Source organism: Typopeltis vanoorti, chromosome 1, assembly GCF_054136105.1.
Source record: "Typopeltis vanoorti isolate ZY-2024b chromosome 1, IOZ_Tvanoo_1.0, whole genome shotgun sequence".
In the NCBI taxonomy this organism is placed as follows: domain Eukaryota; kingdom Metazoa; phylum Arthropoda; class Arachnida; order Uropygi; family Thelyphonidae; genus Typopeltis; species Typopeltis vanoorti.
The window spans coordinates 21,468,514-21,490,106 of record NC_143549.1 but is presented as its reverse complement, the minus strand read 5'-3'; the positions used below and the strand labels follow the sequence as shown (position 1 = coordinate 21,490,106).

General features: G+C 33.7%; 1 protein-coding gene across 5 annotated transcripts in view; it reads right to left on the bottom strand.

Moving 5' to 3' along the window:
- LOC150109825 (uncharacterized) overlaps positions 1–21,593 on the bottom strand; it is a 441,768-nt gene that overhangs the window by 232,601 nt on the left and 187,574 nt on the right. For all 5 annotated transcript variants that reach the window (XM_090414208.1, XM_090414244.1, XM_090414315.1 and 2 more), the window contains exon 9: positions 6,021–6,076. In XM_090414208.1, the coding sequence (XP_090270334.1) occupies positions 6,021–6,076 (56 nt within the window). The remainder of the gene's footprint in view (positions 1–6,020; positions 6,077–21,593) is intronic.

The following is a 21,593-nucleotide window of genomic DNA, read 5'->3' as shown; positions in this document are numbered from 1 at the left end:
TAATATTTCCTGCCACTTTATTGTTCTTTCATTTCTCATTATCTAGTACAAATAATTACTACTAAAGACATCCAAGAACATTGTTATCAATATTTGTGCTGCCCTGATTATCTCCAATTAAATCTTATTTTGTTTTAGCTCCATTTCTAAGTTTTTTTTCAACAGCTCAAGAAAAGTTTATTGTCTTCACAACATTTATCATTTGGATTCTTCCTAAAGTTAAGCATTAGGAAGAATCTGGCTGTATAATTTGTGTGGAATCTTTTCTGTGCTGTATAGTCACAGCACAGGAAAGATTCCACACAGATTAAAAGCATATATGATCCCATTGCACAAGGGTGATAGTGGTTCAAAGACCTATGCATCTTACTATCAACTATCAGTATCTTTAGAGAAATACAAATATTTTAAAATTTGGTAAGTGCTTGCATACAGAAATAAGTTCACAAAAATCTATACTTTGCAATAAACAGTTATCAGTTTACTAAAGAAAGGTGATACTTCAGAGTAACTTACAGTTTATAATAATGTTATAGTTGAATTAGAAAAGGGGAATGGATCATCTGGACTTTGCTAAAGGCATTTGACATACATCAAATGGAAAGTTGTTATATAAATTGGAAGATAAGGGACTGCATTATATAATATCTGGATAGCTAACTGACAATTATCAAAAAGTGGTGCGGGGGGGGGGGGTCTGCATGAATTAAAGGGAAACCAGTGATGTGCCTCAGGTTTCTAGGTCCAATCTTATTCATTTTGTACATTAATGACAGATAATGATTTGTACCCCTCTTCCAAAGGTATAACAGGAATGTGACTTGATAATGGTACAAGTATTTGCTGATGGTGCAAAGGTAGTCAAAATAATTAAGGATGTGAACACCATGCAGCACTTCTAAAAGATTTTTAAATCTTTTAAAGGATGGAACTGGAAGTGAGTGAAAATGGATAGAAGTTCAATGGTAGTAAAATGTAAAGTTATGTACCTTGCTGTGATGGTATTTCTACTAATAGATTATCACTGAATGAGGTCATTCTAGGAGAAACAGATTAGACTAGAAATCTTCGACATTCTAGACACAGGAAGTCCAAGATTCATTTAAGCAAAGATTACTAATACAACTGAGAGGATAACAGAAATGGCAAAATAAACATTAAATTGTGAAGATAAGGAGGTCATTTGGCTCTTTAAGACTTGACTTGGATAATTTGTGTGCAGGTCTTCACTCCTGATTTTCAAGATGAAGATAATACATTAGGGATGTTAAAGATAATATTGGGATTGTGGAATGTAGATTATAAGGACAGACTGAGAATGGGCAAACTGCAGACACTAGCAAACAAATGAAAGAGGGATGACATGATAGCCATTTACAAACTTATAAAAGAGTCATGTTACATACAAATAAATGGCAGTTTTCTGTTGTATAGAAGGCAAGGAAAAGACAAGAGATCCTTGCACCATGAATGAAGTTGGTCAAAAAAAAAAAATTTTTTTAAAACATATATTTTTAAAAAAATTTAAGAAATGTTTAATATATTATTTAATATTTTGATTATATTTAGCTTTCTGAAAATTTTTATTCCTTAATATTCTTTCTTACTACAGGCTCTGTAGGTGGAATATTAATTGTTAAAGAACTGGGATAGGATGGTTAGGAAGAAAGCACACCATGTTTAACAATATTTAGGGATAATAGTTATATCCAACTAATATTTATAGTTAACTATTTGTCAAAGCTGTATAAGTGAGAGGAGACCTCCACATAGCCTTTAAAGGAATGCGGAGAACCGACCAAGGCTTCTGAACTAATGTCCAATCCTCACCTTCTCATGGTGCACCCTGTTGGGTATCTACCTGGATACTGAACAAACGAGGATGGGCTGTCAATTTGGAATTTAGCTGACCAAATTATATTCTTATTGGCTTAAACCAATATAGAAAATGATGGTAAAACATGACAAAATTTCATGTCAGCTGGGACGTCACCCGGTTAAACAATCCCCTCGTTGTTTTTGCCAGGGAACCAGGGTGAACAGCGAAAAGTCAGTACTGGAACAAATCTGAAAGCATACACCCAACTCAACATCACCAGAGTTAAAGATCGGTACTATCAACATAAGAAGCCTGAATGGCAAAGAAATGGAGCTAGCTGAGGAATTAAATAAGTACCAGATTGACATAATAGAGGTGACTGAAACAAAAAAGACAAAAACTGGTGAGCTCTTTCTGAGCAATAAATACAAAATGTTATATTCAGGCAATGATAATCAAGGAAAAAAAGGAGTAGCCATAGTATTCAACACAAAATACGAGGCTAATCTTCTTGAATGGCAGACAATATCGAGTAGAGTGATGTGGGCAAATATCAGAATGGGGAATTGGACAATGAGAGTTATAAATCCTCACTTGGACTATTTGTGTGCAGGTCTGATTTCCACGGTAATTATGATACAGTGGAGACTGCGCCTATAGTCCCACAGAAGGTTCTACTAAGGTAGAAGTGGAGGAATTTTTTGGTGTTTAGAGAAAGCAATTGACACAATGAAAAAGGAAAAGTTGGTCCTTGTTGGGGATCTAAATAGCAGAGTAGGAAATGATTGTCAGACATACAAAAATAATTTGGGAAAATTTGGAGAAAAGAGCAAAGCTAATAATAATGGCAAATACCTGTTGGATTTCTGCTCAGGACATGTACTGGTTATTACTAATACCATGTTCCAACATAAAAATGTGCACAAATTCACATGGAGAGAAGAGGCAAGGAATAAGAAAAGTCTCAATGACTATGTTATTGTTCATAGTGATGTTTTCTTCCTGGTGCAGGACACCAGAGTGTACAGACGATTTGAAATTGGAAGTGATCACAATTTAGTCTTGAGCAGAATAAAATTGAATTTTAATATTGAAAAGAATAAAATGTAAAAAAGTTTTAAAGCGAATAAAAGTTGAGCAGCTCTCAGATGTGAACTGTAGACTAAAATACACAGATTATTTGAAGAAAAAATTAAAGAGTTTGAGAACAGGAACCAAACCTTGGAGATTCAGTGGCAAGCCTTGAAGAAAACCCCGATTGATTCGCACCTAGAAAGGCATGTGGTGAAGTTGTCTGCAAGGATAGAAAAATCAGAACTCCATGGTGGACACAGGAAGTTAAAGAGGCAGTGAAGGAAAAGAAGAAAGCATATCAAAAGTTCCTGGCAAATAAGTAAGATTATGCTCTTAGAGAATACAGAGACAAATGTCAGAAAGCTAAACACTGTGTAAAACTAAACAAAAGTCATGGGAAGACTTTGGTAAGAACACAAAAAATAACTATCAAGAAGGTGACAAGATATTCTGGGGGTTGTTGAAGAAGCTCAGAAACGGAGGAAAGAGTGCTGTAAAAGGAATTAGAGATGATAAAGATGAGATGAAAACGGGAGAAAAAGATATCCTTGAAGTATGGAGTAATTACTTCGAAAAATTGCTAAATGAAACAAGCAGTGATGACAGCACAGTGATAAAAAACACTGACCAGGCATGCAGTCAGGAATACATATCCATACTTGATTTAGAATAAGCCATCAAAGGCCTGAAATATGGAAAAGCAGCAGGAGTAGATGATATTCAACCAGAAATGCTGAAGTATGGTGGTATAAAGGTCTTACAGTGGCTGCACTGTATAGTTCAGAAAGCCTGGACAGAGGGACGAATTACCGATGATTGGAGTAGAGCTCAAATAGTACCCATATATAAAAAGGGAAATAAAACTAAATGTGAGAAATACAGAGGTATTTCCCTACTGAGTGTTTCTGGCAAGATCTATGCAAGTATACTTGAGAAACGGTTGAGAAGAATTGTAGAAGAAAAGCTTGGTGAAGAACAAGCCTGATTCAGGTCAAATAGAGGCTGTCAGGTTCAGATCTTCACTTTACGACAAATAGTTGAGAAAGCATGAGAATATAATAAAGATCTGTATTTAAGTTTTGGCGAACTGGAAAAGGCATATGACAAGGTGACAAGAGAGAAGCTATTCAATACACTACAGTTATATGGTGTCAATGGGTCATTATATCATGCAATACTTAGTCTTTATTTGAATTGTAAGTCAGCAGTTAGAATTGACGGAAGTACAGAAAGATGGTTTAATGTTAAATTTGGTGTGAGACAAGGATGTACATTATCCCCTCTGTTATTCATTATCTATATGGATCACATTATGAAGGAAAGTTGTATTAAACATGATATCAGAATTGGAGATATTAATGTCAGCTCTTTGCTTTATGCTGACGATGTTATACTTCTAAATAAATCCGCTACAAGTTTGTAAGATTCCCTGACTAAATTGAATAACTGTTGTAATAGATATGGTATGAAGGTCAGCATTAATAAGACAAAGGCAATGAAAATAGGTAGAATTGTTGAAAATGTTAACAGTGTTGTGAACGGGGTACCTGTGGAACAAGTAAAACATTTCAGCTACTTAGGCACGATTTTGACTGAAGATGCCAAATTAAATATAAATAGACAACAAAGCTGGTAGGAAGTCAGTTGAATAAATTCATATGGAATAAGAGAGAAATTAGTCAGAACACTAAATTACCTGTATACAAGACAGTGTTCAAACCAAATTTAACTTATGAATCTGAGAGCTGGGTCAGAAATAAAACACTTGACAAAAGACTAGAGACTGCAGATATGAGAGTCCTGAGAAAGATTAGAGGTGTGAACAAATGGCATCAATGGCATCATATTAAAAACAAGGATATTAGGAAAGAACTTGACATTGTCAGCATCCAGGAATGCATTAGCTGAGCTAATCTCAAGTGGTATGGTCACTTAAACAGAATGGGCGAGGAAAGATTAGCAAAACAAGTGTTCTCTGCCAGGTTGGCAGCAAAACATCCCAAGATATAGGTGGATTGATACGGTTAAAAGTGGCTTAGACGATAGAAATATAAGATCTGATAATGTTGGAGTCTTGACAAGTAACAGACTGATTTGGAGGAAAATTGTAGATAGGAAGTTAGTGATGATGTAAATCCTTCATGTAGTACTATCATATCCTGTGCACCCCTTGAGGGTACATGTCAGGAATTTAATGATGATGAACTATTTACATATTCCTATTAACTATTGACTTTCTGCAATAGCTTTATTATACACATTTTCTTAATTTTAGAGAGTTAATTATAAAAAAACAGCAGAATTCAAAAGTTCAAAAAAAAACTTGATAGTTTTTTCGAAGTAGGATTACCTAAACAAATGCCTGAACATCGAACATTAACTTATCTAAAAGTGTGTGCAAAACAATTTTTTGTTATTACAGTGCTAATATTGATAAAATTGTGGTATAATGTTACAGATATTTTTATTTTAAAAAATTTGCGATTTAACGGACACCCCCCTTATCCCCTATTAGTGCGTTAAATCGAGGGTTTACTGTATACGCCATTTCTTTTTGGAATGAATGTATTTTGCAAATTTGTTTCAGTTTAATAAAACAATTTAGAAAACAAATGTTGAGGGCATTCTTCCAAGATGGGGAAGATGAATTGGATTTGGAAATCATTCGCATCCTTTAAATTTCTTAACATATATTTCATGAAATGGGTAATGAAAAAGCACATACTACATGTGAAATTATTTCACATTAAATATGACATAATAAGACTCCTTTTTTCAATACCAAAAATAAACATTAAACTCACTAGCAAATATCAGCTAATATCAAGAAATTCTGTGATGTTTCCACAGCTCCATTTTGTAATGTTTGTATTATAAAATTTCCTATTATCCACTCTCCAGATTAAATTAAAATTCCAAAAATGTAAATTATTTCTCATATATTAATTAAAAAAAAAAAAAAACTGCATAAACAATGTATCTTACTATACTAGAATGATGGAAACATGACTAAGTCATTGCATATATCATATTATTGCTATGTTTCATATTTATATAACAGCATAAAATACTTCTAAAACATTAGAAGAATGAAATGAAATGAAAATGAAAGAAAATCAATGCTTACTTTTCTCGATCATAGGAAGCTCGATACGGTCGTGAACGTTCTTTTTCATTATTATCCTTGAAAAGAAAAAATAAAATAATAATCACTTTAATACCCGTGTGTGTGTGTGTGTGTGTGCGCGCGCACACACACACATGTATGCATGAATGCATTCATTCATGCACATAGTAGTCAAACCAACTTAAATTATCTCCTTTTTTTACTCTCAAAGGAAGTCAGTATAGAAATGGGGGAGGGGGTTAAACTGCAATGAGTTGCATCTGATTAAAAAAAAAAATAGTAAGATCGTATTCCTAGCAGAAATATCTGAAGGGTAATAATAAATACGTCATCACAACTGGCTATAGGATATGAAGTGGATATTAGTTGGGATAAGAATGATTTAAAAGAAAAAAAGGTGTCAAAGAGTTTCAAAAGGAGTGCTAACATTGGCAGAGCATTTGGAGTGAGAGTTGGTTAAGATAAGTAAGGAAGTCAACAGGTCATTAATCTACCTATAACTCACCTAAATTTCCTCAATACATCATGCATGATGCTTTCTATAAAGGCAAAACATTTACATTTATTAGATCAAATATTCCAAGAAAGAGACCCAGAAATCTCTTTTATATGATTTGTTGTGACTCAAGATTTTCCTGCCTCATTTTGTAGCCTTCCCTTGCTTGCATTTGTAGTTGTTATTATGTGTCATCCAGTCATTTTTGACTCATGGAGATCATGCAAGTCCATCTAACTATTTTGTGATCTTACTTTTTAATCACAACCTTAATCTTCCTCAACATAATTGCCTATTCCAATGATTCATCTGCTCATATAATATCCCAAATTACATCACTTCTGTTTAGTGACCATTGCCTTCAAGGAGCATTCTGTCTTTATACCCTATTATTCATTCTTGAATAACAGGGTATAAATATCAATCAGAAAATGTCTATTATTCATTCTTGAAGTTCATAGGATTCTTAATGGGTGTCTGTGACACCCATAATCAAATGAGTCAATTCACTTTCTGTCTTTTTTCCTAATGACCCAGCTTTTGTATCCATACATCACTACTGGAAATACCATCGTTTTGTGGTCTTACTCTGTAATCACACCCTTAACCTTCCTGAACATAACTGCCTATTCCAATGATTCATCTGCTTGTATAATATGCCCAAATTACATCACTTCTGTTTAGTGACCATTACCTTCAAGAAGCATTCTGTCTTTATACCCTGAAAACCCTTGTTATTAGTCATTCTTGAAGTTCATAGGATTCTTAATAGTTCCTGCGACACCCATAATCCAATGAGTCCATTCACTTTCTGTCTTTCATTCCTAATGATCCAACTTTTGTATCCATACATCACTACTGGAAATACCATCGTTTTGACAATTCAAACTTTTATGGCCTTAGCTCTCTTTTTTTCCTACGCTATCTTCTTTTAATTTCATCTTCACATTTACCATCATTTCTTATTCTGGATCAGAGTAAATCATAACTTTTAATGGCCTCTATTTTATCTTACTCATAAATTTATCTAATTGCCAGAAGCCATGACATTCGTTTTACTGATGTTAAAATTACGGCTAGCTTTCTTACTTACCTATAGAATCAAATGTTCTACTAGTTTCTCCTATGATGGTTGTATCATCTGCATATTTTAAATTTTTCATTTTTTGCCCAATCTTAATTCCTTCTAGGTCTTTGTCCAAGTTAGCCATTCTCATAATATATTCACTATAAATATTAAAAAGATAGGGTGACAGTAACCTCAAGGGGTTACTGTCTAAGGAGTACGTGGTTAAAAACCACGGGATCCCAAGCTGAGCCCGGCATTGCCTCCACTTTCTCGTGTTAGGTTCTTCTATTCTTTCCTATATGGCCTCACTTGGCTAACTTTTGCTTACTTCAAGCCTAAAGATATTAAATACCAGAGGCTAAAGGGTCTCTTTCCTTTTCTACTTCTACTCCAGCTGATAGAGGGCAGCAGCACTACCAGTACTTGATGGAACACTGCAGTGGAGAAGGCAATGCGAAACCACTCCACTAATATTCCTTGAAAATTTTAGTAGCAATGGATAGAATTTATAAGGGGGCAGCTTCCAGCCTGGCAAACCAGGGTAGTGTCTCTTGGCACAGAGAGAAAAAGAAGGTGCAAACGAGAATAGACATAATATTGGGAAATAAGGACACTCTAATAAGGGCTCATGTTGATCACATCAAATCTTTAAAAGGGACTTAAAACAAGATATACAAAAATCTTAATTGAACATGGAATGTGAGAACGATGAATAGATGTGGAGAATCAGAAAACATCAAACAAGAAATGGACAAAGGAAAAATTGATAACACAATACTATGTGAGGTCAGATGGGAAGGAATGTGTGATTTTTATAGTGATGAAGTAAGAATAATTTACTCAGGTGGAGATAAAAAAGAAAAATGAGTTGCAATTGTTTTTAATAAAAAAACAGCAAAGAGCATCATTAATATAAAATATCTGAATGACAGAATTATGGTGGTAAAATTGAAGGCTGAACTGGCAGACAATAATAATGCAGGTTTATATGCCAACAAGTGAACCATCCAGATGAGGAAATAGAGGAAATGTATGAACAACTACAAAAACTAATTAGGGAAGAAAACAGCAAAGACTATAAGATCATAATGGGAGACTGGAATGGAATTGTGGGAGAAGAAGAGGAAGGGAATGTAGTGGGATGACATGGACTAAGAAACAGAAAGGTAAGTGGATTTTTGTAAAGAAAATGAGCTAATAATTATGAATACTTGGTTTAAAAAAGCTAAGAGAAGACTATATACATGAAAAAAAAAAAATAGGAGAAACAGACAGGTACCAAATTGATTACAGTATAGTAAAGCAAAGCTACAATAGTGTAAAAAATGCATGCACATATCCTGGAGCCAATATTTATTCTGACATAACTTACTTTTTATAGAAATAAATGTGAAACTAAAGAGAATAAAAGCAATGAAAAAGAAAAAGACGGAACTTAGGGAAATTGAAAACGTCCAATGAATTTGAAAATAGATTGGAGAAAAATTAGAGAAAATAAGTAATATTAAGATCGAAGATCCAGAAAAGAAATGGGAAGAAATCAAAGAGAAAATAAATAAGATTGCAGAAGAAGAAGAAATTGGATATGTAAATGTCAAAAGAATAAAAAAACCTTGGATAACTAATGAGATTTTCTATAATGGAAGAAAGAAGAAAATGGAAAAATAAAGAGACCCCAGAGGGGAAAATAAAATATAGAACCTTGAATGACAAAGAAGAAAAGCAGAAAGAAGTAGAAAAAATTGGCTTGAAAAACAATGTGATGAAATGGGGAATTATGAGAGAGAGGGGGAAGATATGATCTTTTATATGAAAAAGCAGGAAGCATGAAACAAAAGAGAAAGAAAATTTGAGCTAGAGGTATGGAAAATGAGAATGGAGAAATTATAATTGAAGAAGATGAAATCCTAGGGAGATGGAAAGAATACACTGAAGATCTATACGACCAAGAAAATAGACCAAATGAGTAAATAAGCCCAAAGGCAGAGGGAATGGATGGAATACATGCAGAATTCTTGAAGTAACTTCAGAGGAAAGGAATTGAAGAAATAAATAAACTGATAAATTTAATTCATAAAAAAGCAGAATTACCAAAACATTTTAGGACCTTAATATTAATACCTATATCAAAGAAAAGTAATGCAGCAAAATGCAAGGATTTTAGAACAATAAGCCTAAATTCCCATACATCAAAAATACTTATAAGAATCCTAATAAGGAGAATTGCATCTAAGTTACACGAATTTCTTGGAAAAGATCAGTTTGGTTTCAGGAAGGGTAAGGGAACAACAGATGCGACTGGACTGTTAAGAATAATAAGTGAAAGAAGTTAATATCTGTTATATAGATTTTGAAAAAGTTTTTCACTTTGTAAAATGGGATAAGATGATGGAAGTAATGGAAAAGATTGGTATAGATCAGAAAGACAAAAGACTAATTATTTCACTATATATGGGACAAATATAGTGAAATAATTAGTAAGAGATATATGTATAGTACAACCAGGTACCATTAGAAGAGGAGTAAGAAAGGCTGTTCTTTGTCACCAATTTTTTTCAATATGTATTCCAAAGCAATCTTAAAAGAAGCAATAATGCAGAAGAAGGAATAACGATAGGAGGTAGACATATATTTGCAATACGATATGCAGATGACAAGGCATTATTATCAAACTCTACTGAATAGATTACTGGAATCCTGTATCAACTATGGAATGAAAATTACCATAAGCAAAACAAAATTAATTAAAATAACAAGGAAAGAGACAAATATGGATATAAGAATAAAGGGAGAAAAACTGAATCAAATAAGGATATTTAAATATTTAGGAAGTGTGATTAGTAGCCATGAAAGATGTACAAGCATTAAAAGCAAGAATAGCAATGGGAAGATATACCTTTAATAGAAAATGGAATTTATCATCATCATCAAATTCCTGACATATACTCTCAAAGGGGTGTACAGGATATAATAGTACTACATGAAAAATTTACATCATTAAAAACTTCCTATCTACAATTTTCCTCCAAATCAGTCTGTTACTTGTCAAGACTCCAACAGTATCAGATCTTATATTTCTATCGTCTAAGGAACTGTACAGTATCAATCCACCTATATTTTGGTCTTCCTCTGGGTCATTTTCCTGCCAACCTCGCAGAGAACACTTGTTCTGCTAATCTTTCCTCGCTCATTCTGTTTAAGTGACCACCTGAGTTTAGCTCTGCTAACGCATTCCTCAATGCTGACAATGTCAAGTTCTTTCCTAATATCCTCGTTTTTTAATACGATATTGACACCATTTGTTCACGCCTCTAATCTTTCTCAGGACTCTCAAATCTGGGGTTTATAGTCTTTGGTCAAGTGTTTTACTTCTGACCCAGCTCTCAGATCCATAAGTTAAAACTGGTTTGAACACTGTCTTGTATACAGGTAATTTAGTGTTCTGACTAATTTCTCTCGTATTCCATATGAATTTATTCAATTGACTTACTATCATACCAGCTTTGTTGATTCTGTTGTCTATTTCCATATTTGATTTACCATCTTCACTAAAAATCGTCCCAAAGTAGTTGAAATGTTTTACTTGTTCCACAGGTTCCCCGTTCACAACACAGTTGACATTTTCAACAATGCTACCTATTTTCATTGTCTTTGTTTTTTTAATGCTGACCTTCATACCATATCTATTACAACAGTTATTCAATTTAGTTAGGGAATCTTGCAAACTTGTATCAGATTTATTTAGAAGTATGATCGTCTACATACAGCAAAGAGCTGACATTAACATCTCCAATTCTGATATCATGTTTAATACCACTTTCCTTCATAATGCGATCCATATAGATAATGAATAAGAGGGGATAATGTACATCCTTGTCTCATACTAGATTCAACATTAAACCATCTTCCTGTACTTCCTTCAATTCTAACTGCTCACTTACAATTCAAATAAAGACTAAGTATTGCATGATATAATAACCCATTGACACCATATAACTGTAGCGTATTGAATAGCTTCTCTCTTGGCACCTTGTCATATGCCTTTTCCAGATCGACAAAACTTAAATACAGATCTTTATTATATTCTTATGCTTTCTCAACTATTTGTCGTAAAGTGAAGATCTGATCCTGACAGCCTCTGTTTGGCCTGAATCAGGCTTGTTCTTCACCAAGCTTTTCTTCCGAAATTCTTCTCAACCGTTTCTCAAGTATACGTGCAGGATCGTATACTTGAGAAACGTATATGTGAGAAATACAGAGGTATTTCCCTACTGAGTGTTCCTGGCAAGATCGTAGATCTTGCAGGAACACTCAGTGTTCCTGCAAGACTCAGGAACACTTCCTGTGTCCACCATGAAGTTCTGATTTTTCTATCCTTGCAGACAACCTCACCACATGCCTCTCTGGCTGAATCAATCAGGGTTTTCTTCAAGGCTTGCCACTGAATCTCCAAGGTTTGGTTCCTATTCTCAAACTCTTTCATTTTTAATTCAATAATATTTGTGTATTTTAGTCTACAGTTCACATCTGAGAGCTGCTCAACTTTTATTCACTTTAAAATTTTCTTACATGTTATTCTTTTCAATATGAAATTCAGTTTTATCCTACTCAAGACTAAATAGTGATCACTTCCAATTTCAAATCCTCTGTACATTCTGGTGTCCTGCACTAGGGAGAAAACATCACTATGAACAATAACATAAATAATGAGACTTTTCTTATTTCTTGCTTCTTCTCTGCATGTGAATCTGTGCACTTTTTTATGTTGGAACATGGTGTTAGTAATAATCAGTACATGTCCTGAGCAGAAATTCAACAGGTATTAGCCATTATTATTAGTTTTGGTTTTTTCTCCAAATTTTCCCAAAGTATTTTTGTATGTCTCACAATCATTTCCTACTCTGCTATTTAGATCCCCAACAAGGACTAACTTTTCCTTTTTCATTGTGACAGTTGCTTTTTCTAAACATCAATCCCATAAAAGGTTCTGCCTTAATAGAACCTTCTATGGGACCATAGGCACAAATAAGTCTCATTGTCCAATTCACCATTCTGATATTAGCCCACATCACTCTACTTGAGACTGCCTGCCATTCAAGATTAACCTCGTATTTTGTGTTGAATACTATGGCTGCTACTTCTTCTTTTCCTTGATTGTCATTGCCTGAATATAACATTTTGTATTTATTGCTCAGAAAGAGCTCACCAGTTTTTGTCTTTTTAGTTTCAGTCACCCCTATTATATCGATCTGGTACTTATCTAATTCTTCAGCTAGCTCCATTTCTTTGCCATTCAGGCTTCTTATGTTGATAGTACCGATCTTTAACTCTGGTGATGTTGAGATGGGTGTGCTTTCAGATTTAATGGAATTTATTCAGAAATAAAATGGATAGAAATTTAAAGAAAATACTAATAAAATATTATCTTATATGCAGCTAAAACCTGGACATTGAGGAAAAAGGAAATTAAAATTTTGGAAAGCTTCGAGATGTGGATTTGGAGAATGATGGAAAAAATAAAATGGACAGATAAAATAAATAATGAAGAGGTCTTAAAAAGAGTAGAACAAATGAATCTGTTAAAAAGGATAAAAAGAAAAAAAAGAAATTGGAGTGTACATATCCTTAGAGGAAATGGAATAATCAGAGATGCCATTGAAGGAAAAAGACCTAGAGGAAGAGTGAAGAAAACAATGCTAGATGACATGCTGAATGGAGACAGATACACAACCTTGAAAGAGACGGCTCAGAAGAGATGAAAGTGGAAAGAAAGTTTTTGCTACTAAAAGATGAGCCTGCTCAATTGCAGAATACTTAAGTAGAAGTGTGACAGTATACAACACTGCCACATCCCTTTTCCACTTGAACACTGTCTGTCATATAGCTCTCTTATCAAGAGGATTAGATGCTCAGGTATTCCCATTAATCTCATTACATTCCAGTCTTTTGTGATCTACACAATCAAAAGTTTTCTTATAATCAATAAAACTGATGAATATTTCTAATGAATGTTTATTTCCTTGATCATCTAAGTAGAGTAATTATTTGGACAATAGATCAAGTGTTAACTAATAAATATTTATTAAACCTGCTAGCTTCACCAAACTTTAGCTGTTGGCATCTTCAGGGTACAAGCACTTAGGTTAAAAAACATTATACAAATATGAATAACTAAAATTCTAACGATTATAGTTGCAAACTGAAATAGCATTGAATGTGAGTGATACACGTGTCACATGTACATAATTAACTAGTTGTTGCTAAGGAACGTTCTGTAGGTTGCATTGAAGTTCATTCCCTGTGTGTTAAGAGATCTAATTAGGGTTTTCCATATCTCTGGAAGTATTAAACCTTGAATCCTGTTTAGGTTATCAACAGAGTGAGCGACTGTAGCTGCTTCTTTAAACATTCCGGAGTGGTAGTCTTCTTCTATGCAAGGGGAAAAGCTTTTATCCCACTCAATGACATGGTTAGTTATAGAAAAATGAGATGACAGGCCTGATATCTCTTGTCTGTTGTTTTTGACGTAACCAATGTGCTCCTTCTGTCTAATTTCGAGGCTTCTTGATGTCTGCCCAATGCAACTTGAACCACATGAGCATGAAATATTGTAAACTCCAGCATGTTTATAGAGAGGATGGTTATCTTTTGGAGATCTTAGTAGTTTACGAATTGTTTCTATATGTTTGAATGTCACTCTTATTTTGTGTGGTTTGAGGAGACTATTGAGCTTGTTGGAGATGCCACTCACATACGGAATTGCGATAGTTTTGATATATTGAGTATCCTCTCGCTCTCTTTGTGGTGGTTCAGAGAAAAGGATTTTGTTGACGAGTCCTTGTGGGTAGCTGTTCAAGTAAAGATTATTAGATATCAATGTTAACTCATCTTGAAGTTACTTGTTATCTGTTGTGATGCAGACAGCTCTTTTCTTTAACATGTGTACTACGCTGAGTTTGTGAGAAATATGGTGAGAGGAGCTAAAATGTAGATAGCGACCTATATTCGTAGGTTTCCTGTAAACTGATAGGTTTATATGGTCATTAATTTGCTTCTTAATTAAGATATCTAAGAACAGTAGTTGTTTGCCTCTTTCAAGTTACAGAGTAAATAGAATGATGAAAGGAGTTGATCATATTAAGGAAGTCAAGTAGGTCATCTTTTTTGTGGTTCCATACAATGAAGATGTCATCCACATATCTCCACCAAATTGTTAGTTTAGGAATTATTTGAGATAGGATTTTATTTTCGAGGTGTTCCATAAATAGGTCAGGACAGGAAGGTGAAAGTGGACTGTCCATTGCCAAGCCAGTTAATTGTTGGTAAATTGTATTCTTCCAAGAAAAATAGTTTGAATTTAGGCAATGATCATACAGTGAAGTTATATCTTGTGGGAACAAGGTACCTAGGATGCTGATGACCTCCACCACGGGAATGTTTATAAAAAGAGAGGTGACATCTAGGCTAGCTAGAAGATAATTTTCTGATATGGTAATGTTTTTTAATTTTTTTTTTTCCACAAAATGTTGCGAGTTTCTGATTTAACTCTCTGAGTTATGGATATGTTGTTGTAAGAGTTTAGAGAGATGTTTGGACAATAAGTAGGTAGGTGAGTTGATTCCATCCACAATAACGCATAAAGGAATACCATCTTTGTGTACTTTTGGAACACCATAGTGTCTTGGAGTTAAAGGGTGCATGAATTTTAGTTTTTTAATCAGATCTGTTGGCCAATTGGACATATTGTGTAGTAATTCGTTTGTATCATGGTGGCTTTTTAATGTAGGATCTTTCGTTAAAATACGGTAAACGGACAAGTCCGATAGTAGATTATTTACTTTATCCTCATAGTCCTTGGTCTTCAGTATTACAGTACTGTTGCTGTTATCTGTTTTAAGTATTATGATGCTTTGGTTCCTTTTTAGATTATGAATAGTTCTTCTATCTTGAGAGGTGAAATTTTGTTTTGTGGTTTTAGGAGAGGAGAGTATTATGCTACTTTTTAGTCTGAGATCGTTTGCTATGTGTAGTGGTAATAATGAGATTGCTTTGTCTAAACTGTAGATGAATTCCACTTTAGGTATCTGTTGAGGAGTTATGGCATAATTAAAACCTTTCTTGAGAATAGCGATTTCAGGTTTCTTTAAGATGTGGTCTGAGAAATTAAGAATAACTTGGTTATCTGGTAGAGAAGGTTTAGACTTATTATGGGTTGTATAAAGGTAGTTGAATTTCTTGATCTGGGTCTGTTTGCTTTTATAAAAAACTTTAGCATAGCTAGTGTTGATTATTCTGTCTAAGACTGGCCAAACTTCCTTATCTAGAGAGCGGGAGAGATCCATGAAGAAGTCGTAACACTGTGAGTCTATTTGACTAAGCAAGAATCTTGTGTGTTGTAACCTTTCATGAAGGAGTAACATCAATGTCTTGAAATAAATATTTATGGCCCGTCTCGAATTGAAATGATTTTTAAAGCGTAAGAACTCAGGAATTATACAGTTATCTCGACATCTTTTTAAAAAAGTGAGATGATTTAATATCCTGGCTTTTTTGCATTTCAGGAGTTCATAGCAGCATACCTTTATTTTCGTATCACCATAGAATCTATTCATAATGAATAGAATGTATGGTGATATAATCTTTTTTTTTTAACTCTAATCTTTAACCTAATTTAATCTCTTTTTAACCTAAGTGCTTGTACCCTGAAGATGCCAACAGATAAAGTTTGGTAAAACTAGTAGGTTTAATAAATATTTATTAGTTAACACTTGATCTATTGTCCAAATAATTACTCTAGATGAATATTTCCTTCTGAAATTCTCTTGTCCTTTCTATAATCCATTTAATGTTTGCTATCTGGTTTCTAATTCCTCCACCTCTCCTAAGTCTGCCTGTTCTGACATTTTTCTATTTGCATATGACTCTAGCCTTTGTTGGATCACTTTCAGAACAACTTTACTTGCATATGAAATTAAAGCGATGGTTCTGTAATTCTCACAATCTCTGGGCTTTGATTTCATTTAACTGGAATGAATATTAATGTTTTCCAAACTCCATGTCAGTATATTTTCTTACAAACCTGTATAAATACACACATGTATGAGTGTAACATTCATTGGATATGCTTTTATTCTGATTAGGATTATTCTGTCAGACACTGGTAACCCAAAATAGTTTCTGTATCCACTTATGACTATAGTGGTAGAATAATACATATACCATGGTAAATAACTTTTTAATTATGTAAATATTTCGTCTTATGTATCACAGGACATCATTAATAAAACTAACAAACAACGATAGAAATTGCATTAAAATATAGCAGATAAATTATTGAATATAATTGAGGATAACAATTTCCCACCCTTTTGAAATAGTGAGACAGTTATTTCGATAAAGATTGGGTCATGAAGTAGGACCTCAACACTTTCTTTATATAACTGTTCATATTTATATGTGGATCTATGTAGTGGCATTTTGACACTGGATCCTGTGGTTGGTATTTTCAATTGCATGTTGTGCAAGGCCAGATTTGCATCAAGCAATACTTAGTCTTTATTTGAGTTACAAGTCAGCAGTAAGAATTGAAGGAAGTACAGGAAGATGGTTTTAATGTTAAATCTGGTGTGAGACAAGGATGTACATTATCCCCTCTGTTATTCATTATCTATATGGATCACATTATGAAGGTAAGTGGTATTAAACCTGATATCAAAATTGGAGATGTTAATGTCAGTTCTTTGCTTTATGCGGATGATGTTATAATTCTAAATAAATCCGCTACAAGTCTGCAAGATTCGCTGACTAAATTGAATAACTGTTGTAATAGATATGGTATGAAGATCAGCAATAAAAAAACAAAGACGATGAAAACAGGCAGAATCGTTGAAAATGTCAACTGCATTTAGGGGACTCAACCTGTGAATAGAGAACCTGTGGAACAAGTAAAACATTTCGGCTACTTAGGTACGATTTTTAGCGAAGATGATGAAATTAAGTATGAAAATAGACAACAGAATCAACAAAGCAGGATGGTAGGAAGTCAACTGAATAAATTCATATGGAATAAGAGAGAAATTAGTCAGAATACTAATTAGCTTTATACAAGACAGTGACCAGTTTTAACTTATGGATCTGAGAGCTGGCTCTCAGATCCATAAGTTAAAACTGGTCTCTGCAAGGTTGTTGTTAAGTTAAGTTAATATCTTGTTTGTTGTTGAGTTAAGTTAATCCATAAGTTAAAAGTGTTCTCTGCAAGGTTGGCAGGAAAACGACCCAGAGGAAGACCAAGATATAGGTGGATTGATATGGTACAAAATGCCTTAGACGATAGAAATATAGGATCTGATAATGTTTGAGTCTTGACAAGTAATAGACTGATTTGGAGGAAAATTGTAGATAGGAAGTTAGTAATGATGTAAATTTTTCATGTAGTACTATCGTATCCTGTACATTCCTTGAGGATACATGGCAGGAATTTGATGGTGAAAAAAAAAAAGGAGATCCATAACATCCAAAAAATTTTAATAAAAAATTCAAAACTTTTGGAGTGAAAATCAATAGCTATAAAATCTTCACATACGTTATTCCACATAGAAACCATCTTTAATGAATGACACAATAGGAGAAGATAAAGGAGGATTCAGATCTGGAGGTTCTACTATAGACCATATTTTTTACCCTTAGTAGCCTGGCTGAAAGGTACTGGGCATACAACTTACCTGTATACTGAGTTTTATTGACTTCAAACAAGCTTTTGATTCCATTAACAGGAACAAAATGATTAACATCTTAAAATCCATGACACCAGATTCAGAACTACTAACCTTACATTATTATAAATATACCAAAGCAACTATCAAATTCAATAAAATAAAAACAGACAAATTCAAAGTAGAAAAAGGAGTCATGCAGGGTTGCCCACCAAATTATTTAATATCTATATGGAAGAAATATGCAAATCCACAGAGCTGATTACTCTGGTCTACAAATAAATGGCATGAACATCAACCACATAAAATATGATATTATTGTTATTATTGGAGAATCTAAAGAACTGGAAAAACAAAAAATTTAATAAAGAATGCAAAACTTTTGGAGTGAAAATCATCTAACCAAACATCTAACTAAAACAATGAAAACAGGAAGAGATTAAGAAAAATTTTCAAAACTTGGAAAATCACAAACAAGTAAAGCAATTTACATATCTTGGCAGTCTCATTACTCACAACCTCAACAACACAAAAACAGTAAAATACAGACTTAATAATGAATGGTCTAATATGAATAAATTAAAGAAAATATCGAAAACTAACAGCATTTCAAAAAGCCTCAAACTAAAACTCTATAAAACTATTATTATACCTACAGCAACATATGGAGACAAGACTTGGACACTGAATCAGAAAGAAATACAGAAAATCAGAGTATTTTAAATGAAATGTCTAAAAAAAGAAATAAGACTCACTGGTCAGAATGCAAAACAAATGAGCAAGTCAAACATGAATTAAACTATACAGAAGATATCATAGCAAGCAATTAAGATGGTTTGGTCTCCTCTCAGAGATTACCAAATATAGTCCTGAATGGAATCAATAAAGGAAGATGATCAAGAGGTAGACCAAAAATAACTTGCTACAGTCTTTGAATGGCAAAGATTTTCTACAGCAAAGATTTGCACATAGGGAACTCAACCTGTCATCTGACAGATGGCAAAGAAAAGAACAACAACAATAGTGGGAGGAAAGCTGAGCCAGCATCCTCTCTCAGTGTTTGATACCCTCGATGCTTGAAGCGAATGAAAAGCACATTGCATTTACAGATGTGTAAGTTTTTTATTGTTAATTAATCAGATCTGAGAAGCAAAGAAGCTGTTATTTTTTATTCAATCGCAATATTGATTCTATTATGACTGAATTCTCTAATATGTTATCTATTGAAGAATTTGATAGTTTAGATTTTTTTTTTTTTTTTTTTTTGGACTCAGCTAATGAAGTTTTTTTTTCCGTTAAGCAGCATCATATCTAGAAGTTTGAATATCTATTGAATAAGAAAACTATGCATATTAATAACCTACAAGACTCCTCAAAATCTGTCTTCAGACCATCCTCTATCTAATGATAAATATCATCATCATCATCAAATTCCTGCCATGTACCCTCAAGGGGTGTACTGATAGTACTACATGAAAAAAATTACATCATTACTAACTTCCTATCTACAATTTTCCTCTAAATCAGTCTGATACTTGTCAAGACTCCAACATTATCAGATCTTATATTTCTGTCGTCTAAGGTACTTTGTACCGTATCAATCCACCTATATCTTGGTCTTCCTCTGGGTCATTTTGCTGCCAACCTGGCAGAGAACACTTGCTTTGCTAATCTTTCCTCGCCCATTCTGTTTAAGTGACCACACCACCTGAGATTAGCTCTGCTAATGCATTCCTGGATGCTGACAATGTCAAGTTCTTTCCTAATATCCTCTTTTTTAATATGATATTGCCATTGATGCCATTTGTTCATGCCTCTAATCTTTCTCAGGACTCTCATATCTGCGGTCTCTAGTCTTTGGTCAAGTGTTTTACTTCTGACCCAGCTCTCAGATCCATAAGTTAAAACTGGTTTGAACACCGTCTTGTATAGCTAATTTAGTGTTTCGACTAATTTCTCTCTTATTCCATATGAATTTATTCAGTTGACTTCCTACGATACCTGCTTTGTTGATTCTGTTGTCTATTTTCATACTTAATTTCATCATCTTTGCTAAAAATCATGCCTAAGTAGCTGAAATGTTTTACTTGTTCCACAGGTTCTCGATTCACAACACAGTTGACATTTTCAATGATTCTGCCTATTTTCATTGTCTTTGTCTTTTTATTGCTGACCTTCATACCATATCTATTACAACAACTATTCAATTTAGTCAGAGAATCTTGCAGACTTGTAGCGAATTTATTTAGAAGTATAACATCATCCGCATAAAGCAAAGAGCTGACATTAACATCTCCAATTTTGATATCATGTTTAATACCACTTTCCTTCATAATGTGATCCATATAGATAATGAATAACAGAAGGGATAATGTACATCCTTGTCTCACACCAGATTTAACATTAAACCATCTTCCTGTACTTCCTTCAAATAAAGACTAAGTATTGCTTGATATAATGCCCCATTGACACCATATAACTGTAGCGTATTGAATAGCTTCTCTCTTGGCACCTTGTCATATGCCTTTTCCAAATCGACAAAACTTAAATACAGATCTTTGTTACATTCCCATGATTTCTCGACTATTTGTCATAAAGTGAAGATCTGATCCTGACAGCCTCTATTTGGCCTGAATCCAGCTTGTTCTTCACCAAGCTTTTCTTCCACAATTCTTCTCAACCGTTTCTCAAGTATACTTGCATAGATCTTGCCAGGAACACTCAGTAGGGAAATACCTCTGTAATACCTCTGTGATGAAATATCAGTATTATCAAAATGATTAGAGTATATGCAGTAGTTCCAAACACCATTCCAATCATGGACTTCATGTTAATATAGATAAAGGCTTTCATAATCATTCATATAATTTAGCAACTAAAATTAGATGTTGTGCAGCATATATTTTATTCAAATCAATATCTCCTGAATGTAATGTTATCTAAAAAAAAAAGAATTTCAACCCTATCTTCTCTAAAATGTAATAAAAACGTAATTATTACCAAGGCCAACAAATGTCGAGCAGGTGTAGGTCATGATAAGAACAATTATTTTACAAATCTTAATCTTCTACTTGAGATCATTGTACGTACAGAAGCACTGACTGAGACCCAACTCAATCACAAATCAATAAACTTAACAGCCTCTAGGACAAAGTTCATTCTTGGGATGAAGAAACAATAAAAAGACCAAAGCAAAATGTTCATCATGCTTTTGCTCAAAGACAATATGGCCTTCCTAAATTGCATAATGAAAATGTGCTCTTAAGACCTATTGTGAACTGCATAGGATGTCTGAT